This window comes from Neofelis nebulosa (genome assembly GCF_028018385.1).
Source record: "Neofelis nebulosa isolate mNeoNeb1 chromosome Y unlocalized genomic scaffold, mNeoNeb1.pri SUPER_Y_unloc_2, whole genome shotgun sequence".
NCBI classification, from domain to species: Eukaryota; Metazoa; Chordata; class Mammalia; order Carnivora; family Felidae; genus Neofelis; species Neofelis nebulosa.
Window position 1 is genome coordinate 427,372 of NW_026691918.1, and position 19,007 is coordinate 446,378.

The 19,007-nt window shown below is 39.4% G+C and overlaps 1 protein-coding gene and 1 long non-coding RNA gene across 3 annotated transcripts in view; both read left to right on the top strand.

Moving 5' to 3' along the window:
• Nucleotides 1–9,199, top strand: part of LOC131503591 (putative gamma-taxilin 2) — a 52,706-nt gene extending 43,507 nt beyond the window's left edge. The window contains exon 5 of the mRNA XM_058715060.1: nt 9,117–9,199. Coding sequence (XP_058571043.1) covers nt 9,117–9,129 — 13 coding nt within the window. The 3' untranslated portion in view covers nt 9,130–9,199. The remainder of the gene's footprint in view (nt 1–9,116) is intronic.
• Nucleotides 9,200–9,251: 52 nt separating this feature from the next.
• The window catches only part of LOC131503595 (uncharacterized), a 30,551-nt gene continuing 20,795 nt past the window's right edge, over nt 9,252–19,007 (top strand). The window contains exons 1-3 of one of the 2 annotated variants that reach the window (XR_009257466.1): nt 9,252–10,594; nt 11,148–11,206; nt 14,243–17,370. This is a non-coding gene — a long non-coding RNA (uncharacterized LOC131503595). Of the gene's footprint in view, nt 10,595–11,147; nt 11,207–14,242; nt 17,371–19,007 lie in introns of those variants that run through there. The other variant, XR_009257465.1, reaches the window with a different exon arrangement.

The window sequence follows — 19,007 nt, forward strand, 5'->3', positions numbered from 1 at the left end:
ATTCCACTAACCCTGAGATCATGACCTAAGCCCAACTTGGAGCCTTAGTGGACTGAACCATTCAGGTGCCCTAATCCTTTGGTAGTTTAATAGCATGTTGTTTAACTTCCACAATTTTGGTATGCAGGACTCTGTATTATAAAATAGTCAAATATCATGTTATATAATTACCATTTATTTTGTTTGCATCTGAGGTTCTTCTATATGCATATTCATTTCAATACAATATTTAAGGCGCTATCAACCTCATCTAATTCAACACAGATTTAACTTGAAGATGGAATTCTCTAAGTTGCTTAAATTTCCTTTGTACAATGACTGTAAGAATGTTCAAGTGTTCTATAATCTTAGTAGTAGTTTAGAGTTTAAATATTGATAGCTCTGGTCATTTTATTCTCTTGTCCTTAATAAACCTTTTTGCCATAGTATTTTAATACCAACTTAAATAAGATGTGTTCTTTCCTATTATAGTTGGAGTAATAAAGTCAGATGCAAACTATTTGCAATTCAAAAATATTAGGGGCGCCTGGGTAGCTCAGTTGGTTGAGCATCTGACTTTGGCTCAGGTCATGATCTCACGGTTTGTGAGTTTGAGCCCCATGTCAGGTTCTGTGCTGAGAGCGCAGAGCCTGGAGCCTGCTTTGGATTCTGTGTGTGTGTCTCTCTCCCTGCCCCTCCCCTGCTCATGTTCATGCTCTGTCTTTTTCAACTCTCAAAAACAAATAAAAACATTGAAAAATGAAAAAATAAAGTATTAAACGGCTCCTGCATCAGTTGGCTGTTTTTTGGTTTTTGATTTACAGGATCCTCTGTTGTTCATACTTCAAACGACTTTCTTTCTGTTGTTACATTTATTTATTTTTTTTTTTAGAGAGAAACAGTGCAATTGGGGGAGGGAGGAAAAGAGAGAAAGAGAGAGAATCCCAAGAATCCCATGAGATCATGATCTGAGCCAAAATGAAGAGTTGGATGCTTAACTGACTGAGCCACCCAGGTTTCCCAGGTCATTAGTTTCTAATGAGAAACTGACAATCCTAAATTACTAAAATCAAAATACTATTTTAAGTCATTCAATATATATGTTAAGGTCTGTTAGTGAAATGTATATTTTGGCCAACTTTTTATAACTTTTATCAGGACAGTCCTTTTCAGTATGTGTTTTGCTCTGTTTACGTGGAGGGTCACAAAATAGGAAGAAAATCAGAGTAAAAGTCCTGTTGCTATCTTAAGATACGAGGTTGTTAGGTAGAGGCTTAGTTGGATTTTCAAAGGTCCAAATAGGTTTTATCTTCTCTTTGACCCACCTACTAGATAACTGATAGAGATTTTAATTCTTTTATTTTTTCTTCCAAGATTTTATTCAAATTCTAGCTAATTAACACAGTGTAATACGTATTTTTGAGAGAGAGAGAGAGAGCCCGAGAGGGAGAGGGGCAGAAAGAAAGGGAGAGCAAGAATCCCAGGCAGGCTCCAGGCTGTCAGCACAGACCCTGACTAGGGTCTGTGAGATCATGATCTGAGCTGCAATCTAGAGTCGGATGCTTAACTGACTGACCCTCTTTCTTTCCCCCCCTCCCTCCCCCTCTCCCCCTCCCTCTCCCCCTCCCCCTCTCCCCCTCCCTCTGCCTCCCCTCCCTCTCCCCCTCCCCCTCCCCCTCTCCCTCTCCCTCCCCTCCCTCTCCCTCCCTCTCCCCCTCCCCCTCTCCCTCTCTCTCTCCCTCCCTCTCTCTCCCTCCCTCCCTCTCTCCCTCCCTTCCAGTTTTTTTTGACAAATAGTTTCTTTTTTATTGTTGAAGGTTAGTTGACATACATGTTCTATTCGTTTCAGATATATTATTCAGTATGATATTTCAACAATTCTATTAATTACTTTATAATCACAATCTGTCACCATGCAATGTTATTGCAGTATTTTGACTATCTTCCATATTGGGTATTTTCACCCAAGTGACTTTATGCTATAATTGGAAGTTTGTACCTCTTAGTCCCCTTGACCTATTTCACTCCTCCTGCTCCCTACCCCCTCCCAACTTCTCTTCTTGAAATCAAGAGTTTGTTCTGTATATTTTATTGTTTGTTTGGTTTTGGTTTTGGGTGGTACTTGTTTTGTTTCCGTATATAAGTGAAACCATGTGGTATTTATCTTGTGCTTTCTGAATTCTTTCATTTAGCATAAGAGCCTCTATTCTATGTTCATAACTGTTTCTGGAAATGAAAATGGCAAACATTTTTTTTTTGTTGTTGCTGAGTAATATTCAGTTGTGTGTTTATGGCATATATATGGTTACACACATATATAACATTTAAACGTTTTTGAATATAATTGACATGCAATGTGACATTAGTTTCAAATGGAGAACACAGTGATTCAACAATTCCATATGTTATGCTATGCTTACCACAAGTGCAGTTACTATCTGTCACTATATAACGGTGTTCTTTTTGTTGTGCCTTTCATCCCTGTGGCTTACTTATTCCATAACTGAAAGCCTGTGCCTCCCACTGCCCTTCTCTTATTTTCCACAGTCACTATCCCATCCCCTTTTGTAACCGTCAGTTTTATTCTATGTTTGTCGGTCTGATTGTGCCTTTTGCTTGTTAATTTTTGTTTTTTTAGATCCCACATGTAAGTGAAGTTATATGGTATTTTCATTTTCTGTCTGATTTGTTTCACTTACCATAATACCCTAGGTCTAGGTCCGTATTGTCATAAATGTCAGGATTCCACATCCTTTTTTGTGTGTGGCTGGATATATGTATCACTTCTTTATCTATTTATCTGTTGATAAATAGATATTTATCTATTGATAAGACATTAGAATCCTTCCTTATGTTTTCTATTTTAAATAATGCTGCCACAAACATAAGGGTGAATATATGTTTAAATTTTTTTGTATTTTCAGTACATTAAATTAACTCCTAAAAACATTCTAAAAGTGTACAATTTTGCCTTCTTAAAAAAAATACTAAAAAAACATTTTAAAACCCCCAAAAGAATCTTGGCATTTATAATTCAAAATCAGATTACCAGAATATTAAATATTTTAAAAAACTATGTCTTTTAAAAATATTTATAAAGTTACATTCAGTTTTGTGGAATTGTCATGAAAGAATGGCTCAAAACTGGGAATGTTCCTTCATTCCTGCAAATAAAACCTGACCAATACAATCTGTGAAGATTCTTGAATACGTGAGGTGTTCGATGTAAGTATCAAAGCCTTCACCTTCCTTCATGTAAGAACTTAATGCATATGAGGGGTTGGTTGTAGTTCCTGGGGCTGACTGATGGCGCATTGAGCTTTCCTCCACCTAGAACAGTGTAGCAAAAACAGTTGGACCTTTGGGCTCCAACTCCAAGTATGTGGTTTGGAGAGCATTGTTAAAGACTTTTTCATTCAGAACTTTGGGACTTTGAAAATTGAGCATCTTCAGAACCGATGGTTTTAAATGTCACCTGAGTCATTCTTTGGGAGTAATCTGCATTTTGGGAAGGACATCCACCTGCTCAGTTTCCACAGGCCCATCCTCTGGGAAGGAGACCGTTTCCCTTTTAAACCTCAATATTAAAAACTCAATATGTATGCCATCAGTAACCATTATGTAAAACTGTCAAGGCATCAAATAACCCACCACAGAAGCAGGAAGACTACAAAATGATGAGGAGTGAGGAGAGGCAACCTGAGTCCACTGGGCCAGCACTTCTCAGGGACACTGGAATGAGCCCAGAGCACGGGTTGGTCAGATCCAGATTGATTAGATCTGCCGGTGCTCCTACTGGTCTGCTGTGTGACACTGGGCAGAGCTGCTAGGCCGCCTGGCACCTCCACACATAGTATAGTGCAAACTAAGCTACAGTGACTTCTAGATAGTGAATTAAAACATTGAACCTACTACCTACCAAATTCACAAAGCTGACTCTTGTAATCTCCTGGAGACTGTAGGTGACGCTGGTTGTTTTTTTATTTATTTTTATACCCAATCACATAAACTGCTTTGAAGAAAATAATTTTCTCTTTATTTAAAGAGCTCTCATTTTGTCAGTGCCCTTAAGCAATTATGAGTTTTATCATTTAAACACTTTCCAACTTTCAATATTACCATGGAATAAATATTAGAAAAGGTAGAAAATTGAGTGTTTTGCTAAAAAAAAAAAAATGTAGCAGTTTTCTTTATCCCAACATTGTATTCTGCTTCCATCTGTACTTTCCACTTCCCTCATTCTTAGAGACAAAAAGATGGCGTTAGAAACTTTGATATGTAACAGGCTACATAGAGAAAAGAGGTTATGTCACACCTATTTGGTTGCTACATTTAGAAACTGATCCTGTGATTTTAACAAAATGACTAGGTAGTTGAAAGAATCCATCAGATCTGTGTTTCTGAGAAAATGAGCACATTTGAGGAAATGCAAAATGCTCTTTAGGCTTACTGACTTTAGTTGCTTTCAGAGAGAAATTTATCAGAGAAAATATTCTCACCAAATATTCTCAAGTCCAAGTATGGAATTCACTTGGGAAGGAATCTCACAGATGAGAATTGTGAGAGTCCTGTGTATCTTACATGTTTTACAGTTCTTACCTTGGAATGGCCACACTGAAGACATCATACCACACAGACCCTTTCAAAGACGATTGAGAATTTTTCTAAGACCTTTGATGACTAGTACACAGCCATACAATGTCTGGACTTGAAACAATTTGAACGTCATCATTTGAATCAAAGCTCCTGTTCTAACATTTTGTGGTATAGAACACCTCTAATATTTGTCAAAATAGGACACACTTTCATTTCCCAATAGTGACCATTAAAACAAAAACCTTAAATATGATTTTTTTCTTTTGTTATAAGTTCTTTTTAACAATTTTACTCTGTTGAAATAAGACTTACTTTAAATAGTTGCTTAGCAAAAGCTTTTAAAGCTTGGCTTTTAGCACACATCCAGGCCACTCTAATGGCCTGAAGCAATACTAGAAATCATAAAAATGAGTGAACATTCCCAAGTTTTCCTTTCGCATTATATGACAAGTTCCAGGCTCATACTCTTTAAGGCAAAAGTGTGTCAGTTCTCATTATTCTGACATTTTGTAAGGTTTATAATTAAGAGATCACTATATAACATCCGCCCCAAAAGTTGTTATAAACATCGCCATCACTTCAAAACGGTATTTAATACTGTGAACCAGGAAGAGAGGTAAGCATAAAGAGGCCTGTCTACTCTGCATCGCTCACAAATGAAACACTACTAAAATAGAATTCTAAAGAAAATTCTTCTGAAAGCTTTTCATAAAAATATGCAACAACATTGCTTTGGTTTCCTCTGCATCCAGGAAACTAATCATAAAATTTGAACCCTCACGTTACCATGCCTCAAATTCTATCTAGGGTATTCTTTTTTTTTTTTTTTTTCTTTTTTGATTTAAAATTTAATTAGCCAACATACAGTGCAATATTGTTTTCAGGAGTAGAATTCAGTGACTCATCACTTACAACACCCAGTGCTCATCACAAGTGCCCTCATTAATAACCATCACCCATGTAGTCCCTCACCAACTTACCTCCCTCCAGCAACCATCAGTTTGCTCTCTATTCTTGAGTCTCTTGTGGGTTGTTTCCCCCTCTTTTTTCCCCTCCCCATGCTCGTCTGTTTTGTCTCTTAAATTCCACATGAGTGAAATCATATGGTATGTCTTTCTGTGATTGACATTTTGCTTTCAAAATGTGTGAAAGATTTCATTTTTGGGGATGACTGAGTAATATTCCACTGTATACCTATCCACACCTGTACCCATTTACTAGTCAGTGGACATTTGAGCTCTCCATAGTTTGGCTATTGCTGATCGTGCTGCTGTAACTACTAGGGTACATGTGCCCCTTCAAACCTGTATTTTTGTATCTTTTGTGTAAATACCTGATAGTGGAATTTTTGCATTCTAGTGCTTTCAATTTTTTGAGGAACCTCCACACTGTTTTCCAGAGTGACTGCACCAGTTTGCATTCCCACTAACAGTGCAAGAGAGTTCCCCTTTTCTCCACAGTTGTCAACAGCCGTTGTTTCCCGAGTTGTTTATTTTAGCCATTCTGACAGGTGTGAGGTGGTATCTCAGTGTGGTTTTGATTATTATTTCCCTGATGATGAGTGACATTGAGCATCTTTTCATGTGTCTGTTAGCCATCTGTATTTCTTCTGTATTGTTATAAACTTTCCTCTCAGAAATGCTTTTGCTGCCTACCAACTATTTTGGACCATTATATTTTTATTTTCATTTTTTCCACATTATTTTTCATTTCTTCTTTGATTTCTTCATTGACTCATTCATTCTTTAGCAGCATTTCATTTAACCTCCATATAATTGTGTTCCTTCCAAGTTTTTCTTGTGGTTGGTTTCTACTTTCACAGTACTGTTATCAAAAATGGTGCATGATAGGACTTTAATCTTTTTTAATTTGTTGAGACTTGCTTTGTGGCCTAATATATGATCTAGTCCAAAGAATGTTCCATGTGCACTTGAAAAGAATATGTATTCTGCTGGTTTATGATGGAATGTTCTGATTATATCTGTTTAGTCCATCTGGTGCAGTGTGTCATTCAAAGCCATTGTTTCCTTATTTATTTTCTGTTAGATGATCTGTCCATTGATAGAAATGGGGTGTTGAAGTTCCCTACTCTTATTGTATTACTATTGATTAGTTCCTTTATGTTTGTTGTTGTTTTATATGTTTGGGTGGTCCCATGTTGAGGGGCAGGATTGTTTACAACTGTTAGAACTTGTTGTCAGCCCTGCCACTGCAGAGCCTGGCCCAGGGCTTGATACCATGAATCTTAAGATCGTGGCCTAAGCTGAAACCAAATTTCAGATGCTGAATGTACTGAGGCACACAGGCGCCCCTTTGGGTACTTTATTCAAATTAATTTGTAATAGAGTTATTTTTATTTGGCTTAAAAATAAGCTTTTTGGGGCACTGGGTGGCTCAGTCATTTAAGTGTCCGACTTCAGCTCAGGTCATGATCTCACTGACAGTTCCAAACCTGCTTGGGAGTCTCTCTTTCTCTCTCTCTCTCTGTCTCTCTCTCTCTCTCTGTCTCTCTCTCTCTCTCTCACAAAAAAAAAAAAAAAAAGGCTTTTCTAATTTAGTATTTTTAGACTGGCAGAAATATTGGTGCTAACCCAAATATTTGTTAAGTTTATGTGACTGGGGTTAATTTACAGTAAAAAAAAAAATCATAAAATTCACTTTAAGTTTATAAAGTATGCCTTCAGATTTGCCAGCATTAAGCATAATACAGACATACAACTTTTATTCTATATGGGCTTAATAAGTAAGTTCATGTTATTATTTCTGTTACAAAATTTGCAAGCAAGAAAAATAACTCAGTATGATGACTTTTAAAAAATGTTCTATGATATTTTCATGAGTAATCCAAATATATTAAAAAATAAAAGCAAGGGATTTAGAGAGGTGTAAGTGGAATGAGATTTCTGGTGAAATTTTCAGCAATGGTGTAGCATGTATAGTGAAATGGTTTCCCTAAATCTTTTGCTAACTTGAAACTTTAAAGTTTGCTAAGGTAAATTGTGGATAGTCATTGAGTATCTAGATCATTTTCAGATAAGATAGAGTAATGAACCGTTAATAATTGAACATAGGTTTATCTAGTTTTGGCTTTATATAACAGAGAAATTGAATATATTAGTAAACATTTTCCGTGGAACAAGGAAATATTTACTAAGAGGAATAGCATGCTTCTGCAATTTATAACGTACTTGTAAGTTGACAGTGCTAGTGTAAAGATGCTAGTGTAAAAGACATCCCACAATTGCCTGCTAGGCATTTCACTAGAAATGAAGGATTTTAAGGGTTAAGAATTCTAGTAAATATGTTATAATAATATGAACTACTTAGAAATAATAAGGGTGGAAGGAAACGATTGTTTATGAAAACTAGGCAAGGAAATAAAATAAGTAATTGTTCCAGAATGAGAAAAAATGTAAAAGACAAAAATCTAAATGGATGTAAAAAAAAGTTATAAACAGTTTGTGGAACAGCAATCTAGGGAAGGAAACTTTATGTAACATCAAACTCTCTAATAATGGATGGATTTATTTGTTGCTTTTCAAATAAGTTTTAAGAGAGGCACCTGGGTGGCTCAGTCTGTTAAGCGTCCAACTTTGGCTCAGGTCATGGTCTCGCGGTTTGTGAGTTCGAGTCCAGCGTGGGGCTCTGTGCTGACAGCTCAGAGCCTGGATCCTGCTTGGGATTCTGTGTCTCCCTCTCTCTCTGCCCCTCCCCTGCTTGTGCTCTCATTGATACAATGTTGGCACAATGTTTAATGATATGATAAATCCCTAATGGTCTCAGCCAAACACAAATCCATGTGGTTTTGTTTTGGAGGTTTGTCTGTCTCAAAGGTGATACTTACCAAATGGAAGAGTGTGGACGTGGGAGTATAAAAGTTCAAGATTCAAGCCTTCGTTCTCACTTAGATGGCCACTTCTTGTAGTATCTTGGATTAATGACTTAAATTCTCAGAACTTTACTTTTAGATTAGTTTGAGAAAGTGGGAGTAATAATTCCAATTTTATGCAGTTGTGTTTGGAGGACTGCACATGCAAGGGCACTCACTGGTCTTGACACATCAACAAAAGCTAGAACATGAAGAATTGATGAAGCAAAATAAATCAAACTGGGTTTTTGTATGTAAGTGACACAAAAGGAAATTAGTGTAATTAGGACACCTGGAAGAAACTCTCACCACATCCTCTAAGATGGAAAGTAGTGTGCTGCTTGTTAGACCCCAAAACTCACTAGTTGATGCAGGACGGTGTAGCTGAAATGATCTTTATATAAATAAAGTTAGCTTTAAGTCCTGTCTGGCTATGTGTTGGGGACCACCTCATCTGGGACAGGAGCTTTTTGTCAATCTCAGGCCCTCACAAGCAACAACATATTTAAATGATGAATTATATCGAGGTATATTCCAAGTCCTCGACCATCATACTTAGACTTTCAGGGTGCTATAGACTGATGGTCAATTTCCTGAGGTGTCTAGGAGTGGAGAAGGGGATGGGAGCTCATGTTCCCATACATTTAATCTACTTGCCTTGGGACTTTTCCAGTATCGTGAAATGATGTGAGATGTGAAAAGTGCATGCCTGCCTGGCCTAAGACAACTGCTTTTACTCTTCAAAAAAGAAAATCTATCAGTAGAGGGGCCAGACCCTGATTGAGGAGTGTAATTTGCAGAGGTTGGAGTTTATTTTGCCAAATTATTTGTTACATTTCCTGATACATAGTGATAATTTTGGAGTAAATGCTTTTTCTAAAAGGTAACCATTATTCATGAACACTGTATCACTCAACTAAAGGGCATACAGTGGGTAAGTATATTTAATTTCCTTATACTGAGCATTCAAAGTTTTCCCTTACACAGAACCTGTGGGAAAGAGTAAGCACACACTTGGAAACTCTTTCTGCTTACAGATGTGTAAAGAAACCACTTTTTAGAGTAGAGTTTCACTTAAGCACAGTTAGAGAGAATCTCAACCAGATGTGTTAAAAGTCACTTTAATCTTCCAAGATGTGGGTATTTCAGATTTCCCCACGCCCATGTATGTATTTCAGTAACAGTAGCCTGAAAATCATCTAGTCATAAAAGAATGTTACTTGGTACTATTCAGTTTGGAGGGGAAGAATGTTTTCTTTGGGAGAACAATAAAAAAAGAAAATGATCAGAAAAAAATAATAGGAAAGTGGGTATCCTGGGTTGTCTGCTGTAGAGTCTAGGAGGAATCTGTTCAATTAAGGTAACACCCCTGGGAGAGGTATCCAGAAGTAGAAGTGAAATCATCAAAGTGATCTGAGAAATACAGAAAAATGTATAGGATGGTTTTGGAAGCCATAAAGAACTGAATCCCTGCTGTGAAAACAGCAGTGAAGAGTCTAGATTTTATTCAGCTCTGCTGTCTTGAAGATGGGTTAGACCAGTGGACTGATGAATACTGTGTTGTTTTGTTTGTTTGTTTTTGTTTTTTGAGTTGAGTCATAAGTTAACATGACTTACAGTTCCTCCCATTAAAGGGAATTGTGAGGTAGTTTTTAAGTGCATTAACAAAGCTGTGCAACCACTGCCCACAAAGCAATACAGGGTGTTGAATGTTTAGCTTTTAGATGACATATATTTCACATGCTGTTCAGTTTACCCTTCAAAGTGTAAGATTCAGAGGGTTTTCGTACATTGCAAAAGTTGTGTAACCACCACCAATCTAGAACAAAGAAATTAGGTTATTTAGTAGAAAGGATCATATATTCTGCTTGTTCTTGAGTTTTAGTAAACAGTTGGAGGATGAGTGAAAATAGTTTTTAATGGATAGGTTGTTTGTACTGCAAAGTGTTCTGTTGCATAACTACCACTGGTAAATTAATAGGAGAAATCTGATCATTTTAGTAATTTCAGTTCCATCCTTGTTTCTCTAGAGAATATAAAAAAAGGAATTTTTACATTTCTGCAGTAAGTGGAAGCCCGGAACTGAAATTGTCTGTCACCTGATTTCCTCCTTCTCAGGATCACGGATGGCGTTGCCCGGGAAGTGGAGAGGTATTTTTCCTTCACAGCGGTTTGTCTGAGTAAAGTGGGCTGCTTTGGATTCAACTTTATCTGCTTTCATCCTGAGAAAAGGGCTGATCGTATTTCAACATTATGAGTCCATAGTTGTTGGGTGGAAATATTTTTGTGCAGCCCCGTGAAATTCCATTTTGGCGGCTGGGGTTAGAGAACGGCTGGGTCTTGCCTCTCAGCTGGAGGTCATACTGCCCCACGCTGACGGTTAGCACCCAAGTTCTTAGGCATTGGATTAGTGGTGTTTGACACGTGAGTTCATTCTTGAGTGCCTCGCCCAATATTGCCAATAAAGTACGATTAGGTCCTGTCGACCTATTTAAAACGTGTTCTATGGCTGCGAAAGCAATGACAGTCTTCCCGGCAGACGCTAAGGTAGGAGTCGTGCACGTCTCTTCTATTCTTTTCTGGCAGGAGGAATCATTGAACGATGCTTTGTTCTCGGAATCTGGTAATACCAGGTTTGACCACCTGACACGTTAAAAATGCATTATTTTTAATGGCAATATAATGCCCATCATTGTCTTTTCAGCCCGAAGCCCAAAGAAGCACTTGAAGCATTGGACGCGCTACAAACCAATGACTCTCTTTGTGAGTATAATTTTATTTGCTCCCTAGTCATAAGTAAATGGCACAGGCCTAATGTTTGTTACGTTCTAGAAGCAGTGTTCAGTTCATTCCTTATACGGGGCTTTCATCTTGCTTGTAGTATATAGGCTTTTACAAAACTTCCATTGTACTCTCTTTCAAATAGTACCCTAAGAGTGACACCTAGGTGGCTCAGTTTGTTAACTGCCTCACTTCGGCTCAAGTCATAATCTCCCACTTGGTGATTTTGGAGCCTCCTTTGCATTCTGTATGTCTCTTTTTTGCCCCTCCAGCACTCACACACACATGCTCTCTGTCTCTCAAAAATAAATAAACATTAAAAATTTTTTTAAATAAAAAAAGTACAAAAAAAAAAAAAAGAAGAAGAAGAAGAAAAGAAACACAAAAACTGTTGTCATCCGCATTAGAAACTATGGGCTAGAGGGCTTTCTGAGCCTCTGTTACCTTCAAGTTTGACTGTATTCTCTCACCCATAATTTTGCTGAGAATTATGGCATTCCATCATTTACTATCTGCTTATTCACAGACTCATGCACACTAGACATGTATTATATACCATAGGATATGCTCAGGTACACCGACCACCACCATTGCTGCCACCGTCCCTGTCTTGTTGAGGCTTTTATCTCACTGGGAGAAGAGACCAGTTTACCACATGTGCACAGGTACATGTGCATAGGTGCACAGTGGTAAGGGTGTCAGGAATGGAAGTGGAGTGATTACAGTTAAAAAAAAACACGGTGACACACCCAAAAAAAGCTCTTTTTCTTCTTTTAAAGTTTTTATTTATTTTTGAGAGAGACAGAGAGCACAAGCAGTGGAGGGTCAGAGAGAAACAGGGAGACACAGAATCCAAAGGAGGCTCCAAGTTCTGAGCTGTCAGCACAGAGGCTGACATGGGGCCTGAACTCACAAACCGAGAGATCATGACCTGACGTGAAGTCAGATGCTTAACTGATTGAGCCACCCAGGTGCCTCGAGCTCCCCACTTTAATTAATTGATTGATTGATGGATGGATGGATTATTAATTAGTTGATTAATTAGTTAATTAATTAGTTAATTAATTAATTGAGAGACAGACCAAGCAGCGGAGGGGCAGACAGAGAGGGAGAGAGAGAATCCCAAACAGGCCCCAAGCTACTAGGACAGAGCCTGATGTAGAGCTCTAACTCACAAACCATGAGATGATGACTTGAGCCTAAAGCAAATTGGATGCTTAACTGACTAAGCCACCCAGGCGCCCCTCGAGCTCCCCACTTCAGAGTGGGCTTGCTGGGCCCAGTGGCAACAGAATTAACAAATGCGGTGTAGTTCACATTAAAAAAGGAGTTGAGTGACAGTACATTCAATTATCACAAGTAAGTAAATTCACTTAGTTGTAAATGAGTTATATTAAAAGTTAAAAGAGCTGCTAAGTTATTGAACCTAAGTTACTGATTTCAAAGTAAAAGCTACAGGACACACAAAAAGGGGAGGCAGTTGGGTGAGGAATCCCCATACCCCAGAGGTAGGTGGTAAGTGATGGTACTTAAACTGAACCTGGAAGGTGGGGCAGCACTTGACAATAAGCTCAGAGTGCCTAGAGGCACAGTACTGCAGGAATCCTACCCAACTAATTAAAAGTTTCTTGGGTCACAAGGGTGTGACAAGGAAGAGATAGACAATACCTACCTGGCACAGTTTGTCTTCAGTGGATATAGTGAGACTAGAGAAGAGTAGTGAAGCCACTCGGAAAGGTTTGGCTTTCTGAGGACAGAGATAATGCAGTTAAAGACAAATGGGGGGAAGTTTTGTGAGAATGTGCTAAAATGCGAAGGATTTTAAGCGGAAGAAATGTGAGTTACTTGTTGGAGATAATATCCAGCCCCACGGGTTAATATGAGAGGCACTTGGTAACTCATCTGATGGATTATTTATTTAGCCTTTTTGGCACCATTTGAACTCCTGGGTAACAGAAATCTGTGTCCCTTGTCATGAGTTTACCAGAGAGAGCACTTTGGAGATCTGAGTAAATGACCTATTTCTGTCAGATTCTGCTTCAAGTGCTACATGTGCAACTGACACATAGTACACTGTTTCCTCAGTTACTAAAAAGTGAATGAGTGGGGACTCCTTGCAGAATACTTAGGGTAAACATGCTGGGAACCTGATACCAGTCTTTTCACAGATAATCATGCAATCAGTGATCATATGTGTTTTAAAAGGAGATTAAAAAAAAAAAAAGTTAAATAGATGCCCTGCAAAGGAAGCTTAAGAACAGTTTCTGTTGAAAAGGATTCCTGTATGAACCTGAGTTTCAGAGATTTTTGAGGGCTAGTTCTTATGAGTGAGACATCTCTCTCTATAACCATGTCTAAGGTTCTAAAGTTCAAGAGTGTACTGTATATACTGTATAGCACCGTGCCTGGAGTAAGTGAGGATTTTACATATACTGGAATCAAGTAGCAAAAGCAAGTATGAAGATTGAGACTGTGCAACTCAGACTGTTGCAGTGTGAACTTGACAATACTTGAACTGGTAAACAGTGAAGAAAGGTAGAAGGAAACACATGTATTGATCTAGCAAAGTTCAGAGGTAATGGGCGTGGCTTGTTTTGAATTTAGACTGGAATTGCAAGTGGCTTGTTTTGAACCGAGACTGGAATTGCAAGAGAATACTGGGATATTTCAGATGGGCTGTGAACACAGCATTAGACATAATTAAGGTGCAGTGGTGTGTTCAGCGTCTGGGAAAGTGGTGGTAGTGCCAGAGGTGCTTGCATAAAGATAAAATGGAGAGTTGGGTTGTGAGCCTGGATTGTAGTGTGAGGTGCACAAAGTGAGATTTCTGTTTGAGGGGACTCCAGATCTTAACAACACAGACCCCTCTATTGGATTAATGAACTCCTGTCATGGATTCCTCTTCCCCACAAGAACTAAAGTCCAGTTTAACTTCTTCTAAACTAAGGCACTTCATCTGCTAAATCTGGGTAATCTTTACCCAGACAGATCAGATAATCTCTTCATTTTCTTTCGCAGACACCTTGTCCATCTGTGGGATCCTGCAACCAAAAGAGTGCTCCCCCTCATAATCTTTCCCCAAAACAGATTCAAGTATGCATTCATTGGAGATGAAGTAAACATAGTAAACATAGACTTAAGCATTCTCAATTCGATTTCCACAGACACATTGGGTCTTCCTGGGAGGGGTGAGCAGAAGAGGGGAAGATAGTTTACATCTCTATGAGGTGAGCTCAGAGAGGTGGTAGAATTCCAGAGTTATGTCCTAGCAGTTTGTGCACCTTTTCTAACTATAGCAATGGGTTGAATACTTTTTAACGGGTTGTGAAAGCCTGGGAGTATTTGGAAGGTGGGGATTCTTGCTTTATCAGGGGTGTTCAGGCCAAAGGGGTGTTGAGGTCTGGACCAGGACTTCTGCAGCATCCAGTCACTTATTTAGTAAAGATCCTTCCATTTTTCCTTTGTCCTTCTTGTTATTGTTACATTCTAGCTCTTTCCTTCTCAAAATCGCAAACCCAGAGGCAGGGCTAATGATGAGCAAGGACACAGAGTAAGTAAATGGAAAATGGGTTACGCTATTGTATGGGAAATCTAGCATGCCTTGGTTGCTTACATGTGTGATGGTTGAGCATTCATTGTGTGTGTGTGTGTGTGTGTGTGTGTGTGTGTGTGTGTGTGTCTGTGTGTGAGTGTGTGAGCGTGGGGAGGGGTGAAGGAAGGAAGAGGATGCACACACCTGAGTGGTTGCATCTATCTTCTCCTTGGAATCTTGACTGCATTAACTCAAAGAGGTCCCTAATGGCCATTGTACAAGAACATAGGAGCCATAAGTATAGTCACTTCCACTTATAGCACGTACTAGGACAGGTCCAGGTGTTGGTTGTTTTCATTCAAGCACATCCATCGAGTATTGAGGATTTCCAGCCTAGTAAAATACTATTGTGTTCAGTGCAGCATAGTGTTTTTGCTGCCTAGGCAAAAGCATCTTTGCTTTAGTGATGTACCATCATACCTGTTTCTGATCAGACATCATCAGCATCAGGAAGACAGGAGAGCATTTCTGCTCAGTGTATGACCCCAAGGGCTGTTTTGCTGTTTCACTGTGTCTCACACACACAGCAGAACAGGAAAAAGTGAATAATGGGAGTCAAGACACATGGACTTGGCTGTCCACTTGGGAATTTGGACCAAATTACAGGGATATTTGTCTGGGACCTAGTGGTCCTAGGGTCAGATTTCCTTGTTCTGCTTTGTGGTTGGTTTATTCGGGCATATACAGTCCACCAAAACTTCTATAAGAGTGAATTTCCACATAAGGATATTTCTGAATTGAACGGTAATTCATTAGTGTACTCTTTTACAAACAGGATGTTGTTTCCTTATAGAAGAATCATGAAGATCTAAGTAAAAGTCCTGAGTGCAGCGTTCATTAATTATATGACTTTGGCAAAAGGGTGTAACTTCTCTTGAGCCTCCCGTTTTCTTGGTAAATGGTAATAATACACTTTCTCATCAGGGCACTCTAAAGATTCAGTGAGTGTCTTAGTAACAGTGCTACCTGGCATTTTCTTGATACAGAATAGACATCCTGCCTCCTGCCCTCCCCACACTTGACAGCATTTTGAGGAAACTTTCAAGGGATTTCCCCTTTTGTAAAGAGAATTCCAATCTTTCTTCTGGTTAGGGAATACCATGTTGGAAAGCAGGATCACCCCTGAAGTATCCATTCCTCTTTTCCCCGTAGTTAAGATCCAGAGGTATTCCTCAGGTATTCCTGTTTCACACATAACCCAGTCACCTTTATAGTATGTACACCAAATGCCGTCTAAACATGATCTGCATTCTGTAGGTGACTATCAGTATATTCAGTCAGAAATTGTTTTCACTTTATGTGTTTTACTGATTTGTTTTTCATTTTTCTCAAAGTTTATTTCTTTGGGAGAGAACATATTAGTATGTCTATAGGCAGACCAAGCATTTTCTCATTCAGGTAATGCCTTGCTTTGTTGGTTTCTCCCTCTCCCCCATCTCCAGACCTTTCTCACTGCTTTGGTAAACCACTTCAATCAAGATCCATTCTCCTTTTGTGGATGGCTCCAGTAAGGAGCTACTTTCTTTTACCTGTGAGAACTAGGATTAGAATCCTGTAAGGTGTTGAGTTGTCCAGCTTGATGGGTCTGTTGTGTCAACTCTGGTCACTGCTCTTCTGGTTTTATAAAGAAGTCACATCTTAAGAGACCACACAGATTAGTAGTCACTGTGAATTTTTCAAAGGGCAGGGATGGAGACAGAGAAGGAGATATCTGGCGTATTATGTTTACCCACTGGTCCAACCACACTGATCAGCCACCACATAAAAGCCTGTGTCCTGAAAGATATTAAGAAGTAGCAGAAGTTTGAAGTACTTACTTTGGATTTGAGAGCTTGACCTTCTGCCATACGCTGAGACATTTGAGGAAGTGATGTTTGAGCTTGTTTGCTGGTTGATTCTGTGGGCAGACAATTACGGAACTTTCTGTATCACTGTCCTATGTAGCTTGGCTCAAGCCAAGGGTTCAAGGGCACAAGACTGTAGAGTGGACCACTGCAGGGTCCCAGGACCTTGACGATGGCTGAGACCCACTAGGGACCTTTATCACTCCAGCGTGATATACCTTAGTGGAGAGACGGAACAGTCAAACACCACCAAACCAAACTAAAGCACAACAACTACAAAAATCAGGAATGGGATGATTTGGGGTCTTGTGAGGAAAATGGATCCTGATAGTTGTAAGACATCCTTTCCCCCTTGAACCTAATGGGAGAACAGGAGGTGGAAGTCTGGATCCAAGTAAGGAATCTGTGAATGCTTTAAGCACTGAGATGCATTGTGGAGCTTTGGTTAACGGTTCCAGAGCAGACCTTCTCACAGGATGGGGGAAGTCACTTAGAGCTAGAGGCGCCAAGGAGCGCCTGGGTGGCACAGTTGGTTAAGTGTCTAACATTGACTGAGGTCATGATCTCATGATTCATGCGTTCTAGCCTTGCATGAGGCTCTGTGCTGACAGCTCAGAGCCTGGAGCCTGCTTCAGATTCTGTGTCTCCCTCTCTGTATCTGCCCGTCCCCTGCTTGCACTCTGTGTGTATGTTGTGTGTCTCCCTCTCTCTCTCTCTCTCTCTCTCTCTCTCTCTCTCTCTCTCTCTCTCTCTCTCAAAAATAAACATTAAATAAAGGAATAAGTCACCTCTCTTTAAAGAGAGAGGCGATGCCTTTTGCAGGGGCAGTTTGAAGTGAATAACGGTGACTTTTAGGTAGTTGAAGGGAAATGTATGCTCCCCAAGACTTCAAGTTTGAAGTTGTGGTGGAGAAGTAAATAGATGGTAGTGTTGCTGCCATTCGGAAATGGTTGATCAGTGAGAAGATGTGCAAAGGGTACGAGTAGAACACAGATTTATAGATACAGAGAACAAGCTGGTGGTTGATAGAAGGGAAGGGGTGAGGGTTAAGTAAAAAGCTGAAGGAGATTAAGAGGCACAGACTTCCAGTTATAAAATAAATTAAGTCTCAGGGATGAAAAATACAGCATAGGGAAAATAGTCAGTAATATTGTATGGTGACAAATGGGGACTGCGAATGGGGTGAGCACTGAGTAGTAATATGTATGTCAACTGTACTTCCATTTAAAACAGTAAGTAAAAATTTAAAATTTAAAAGATACTGAAAACAAGGGTAGATGTAAAATAAATGTTTTGGTGTATTTGTTTTTGCTGTTTTCCTTGTCCTTACTCTCAGCAGGAGCTGCTACCCTTATATGACTATTGACAAGTTTCCCAAGTCAGCTGAGACTACATCATGAAAGTGACGTAAGGAAACAATGGAAAGTGGCAGGCGGGATCAGAGTGTTAAACAGATATCCCATTATTGAGGTCATAGTCTGGTGGTTATACCTGCCTAGCCTGGAATATTCAGAACTGAAGAGTTAGGGTGGAAAGAGGGCAGGATTAGCTTTCACTAGAGGTATTTTAGAGTCACCTAAAATAAGATGAATAAGATGGGGATGTCACATCTTAAAAATATGCAATGTGAGAAATATGCACACTGGCTCAGTCAACGGAAGGATTCAGAGACTTGGAGCACAGTGAAGGGGGGGCTTTAATCAATGTTCTTGCAAGAGCAGGTGTCTGATGGATAGGCACACTCAGGGCAGTTACAGAAGGCAGTTTATTTCATGTACAGGTTGCTCCCCTGTTTTTCTCATTACTACAGATGTTACAGCCTTACCTGGCCATTGCCTATGTCCACGTAAGGTAAAAAGTAGTCTGACTGGACATTTCCTAAGGTGACGAAGAGACTTCAGTTCTTTGGTGCACGCTCACTGCAAGCCTACAAAAAATAAGCCCAGGAAACAGAGAGGGGAAGAAGAACCAGGAAGTGAAGTGTCTAAGGGTTTGGCACTCCATTATGGGGTGGGGGAGGTTCATACATATTTGTAAACCTACTGTTAACTAGACAGTACAGCTTTTATTTGGTGTTTCTGAAAATGAATCATCTATCTTGTGACATGCAGGACACACTGGGATTGGAGAATGGATTCAGAGGACAAAAAGATCTTGCATCATGAAGTTGGATTTGCAGAGCTGGAGAGGCCCAGATTTTATTCTGATTAGGGGAGGTCATTGTGAGAGGATCTCAGCAACTGGATACAGCCATTTTAGTGCTAGAATCTGGAATGTCATTAGTATGGAACAGGGCTCAAGGGCTGAGAATTCCTGCTAGTAGTATAGCAGTAAGTTTGTCAAAACA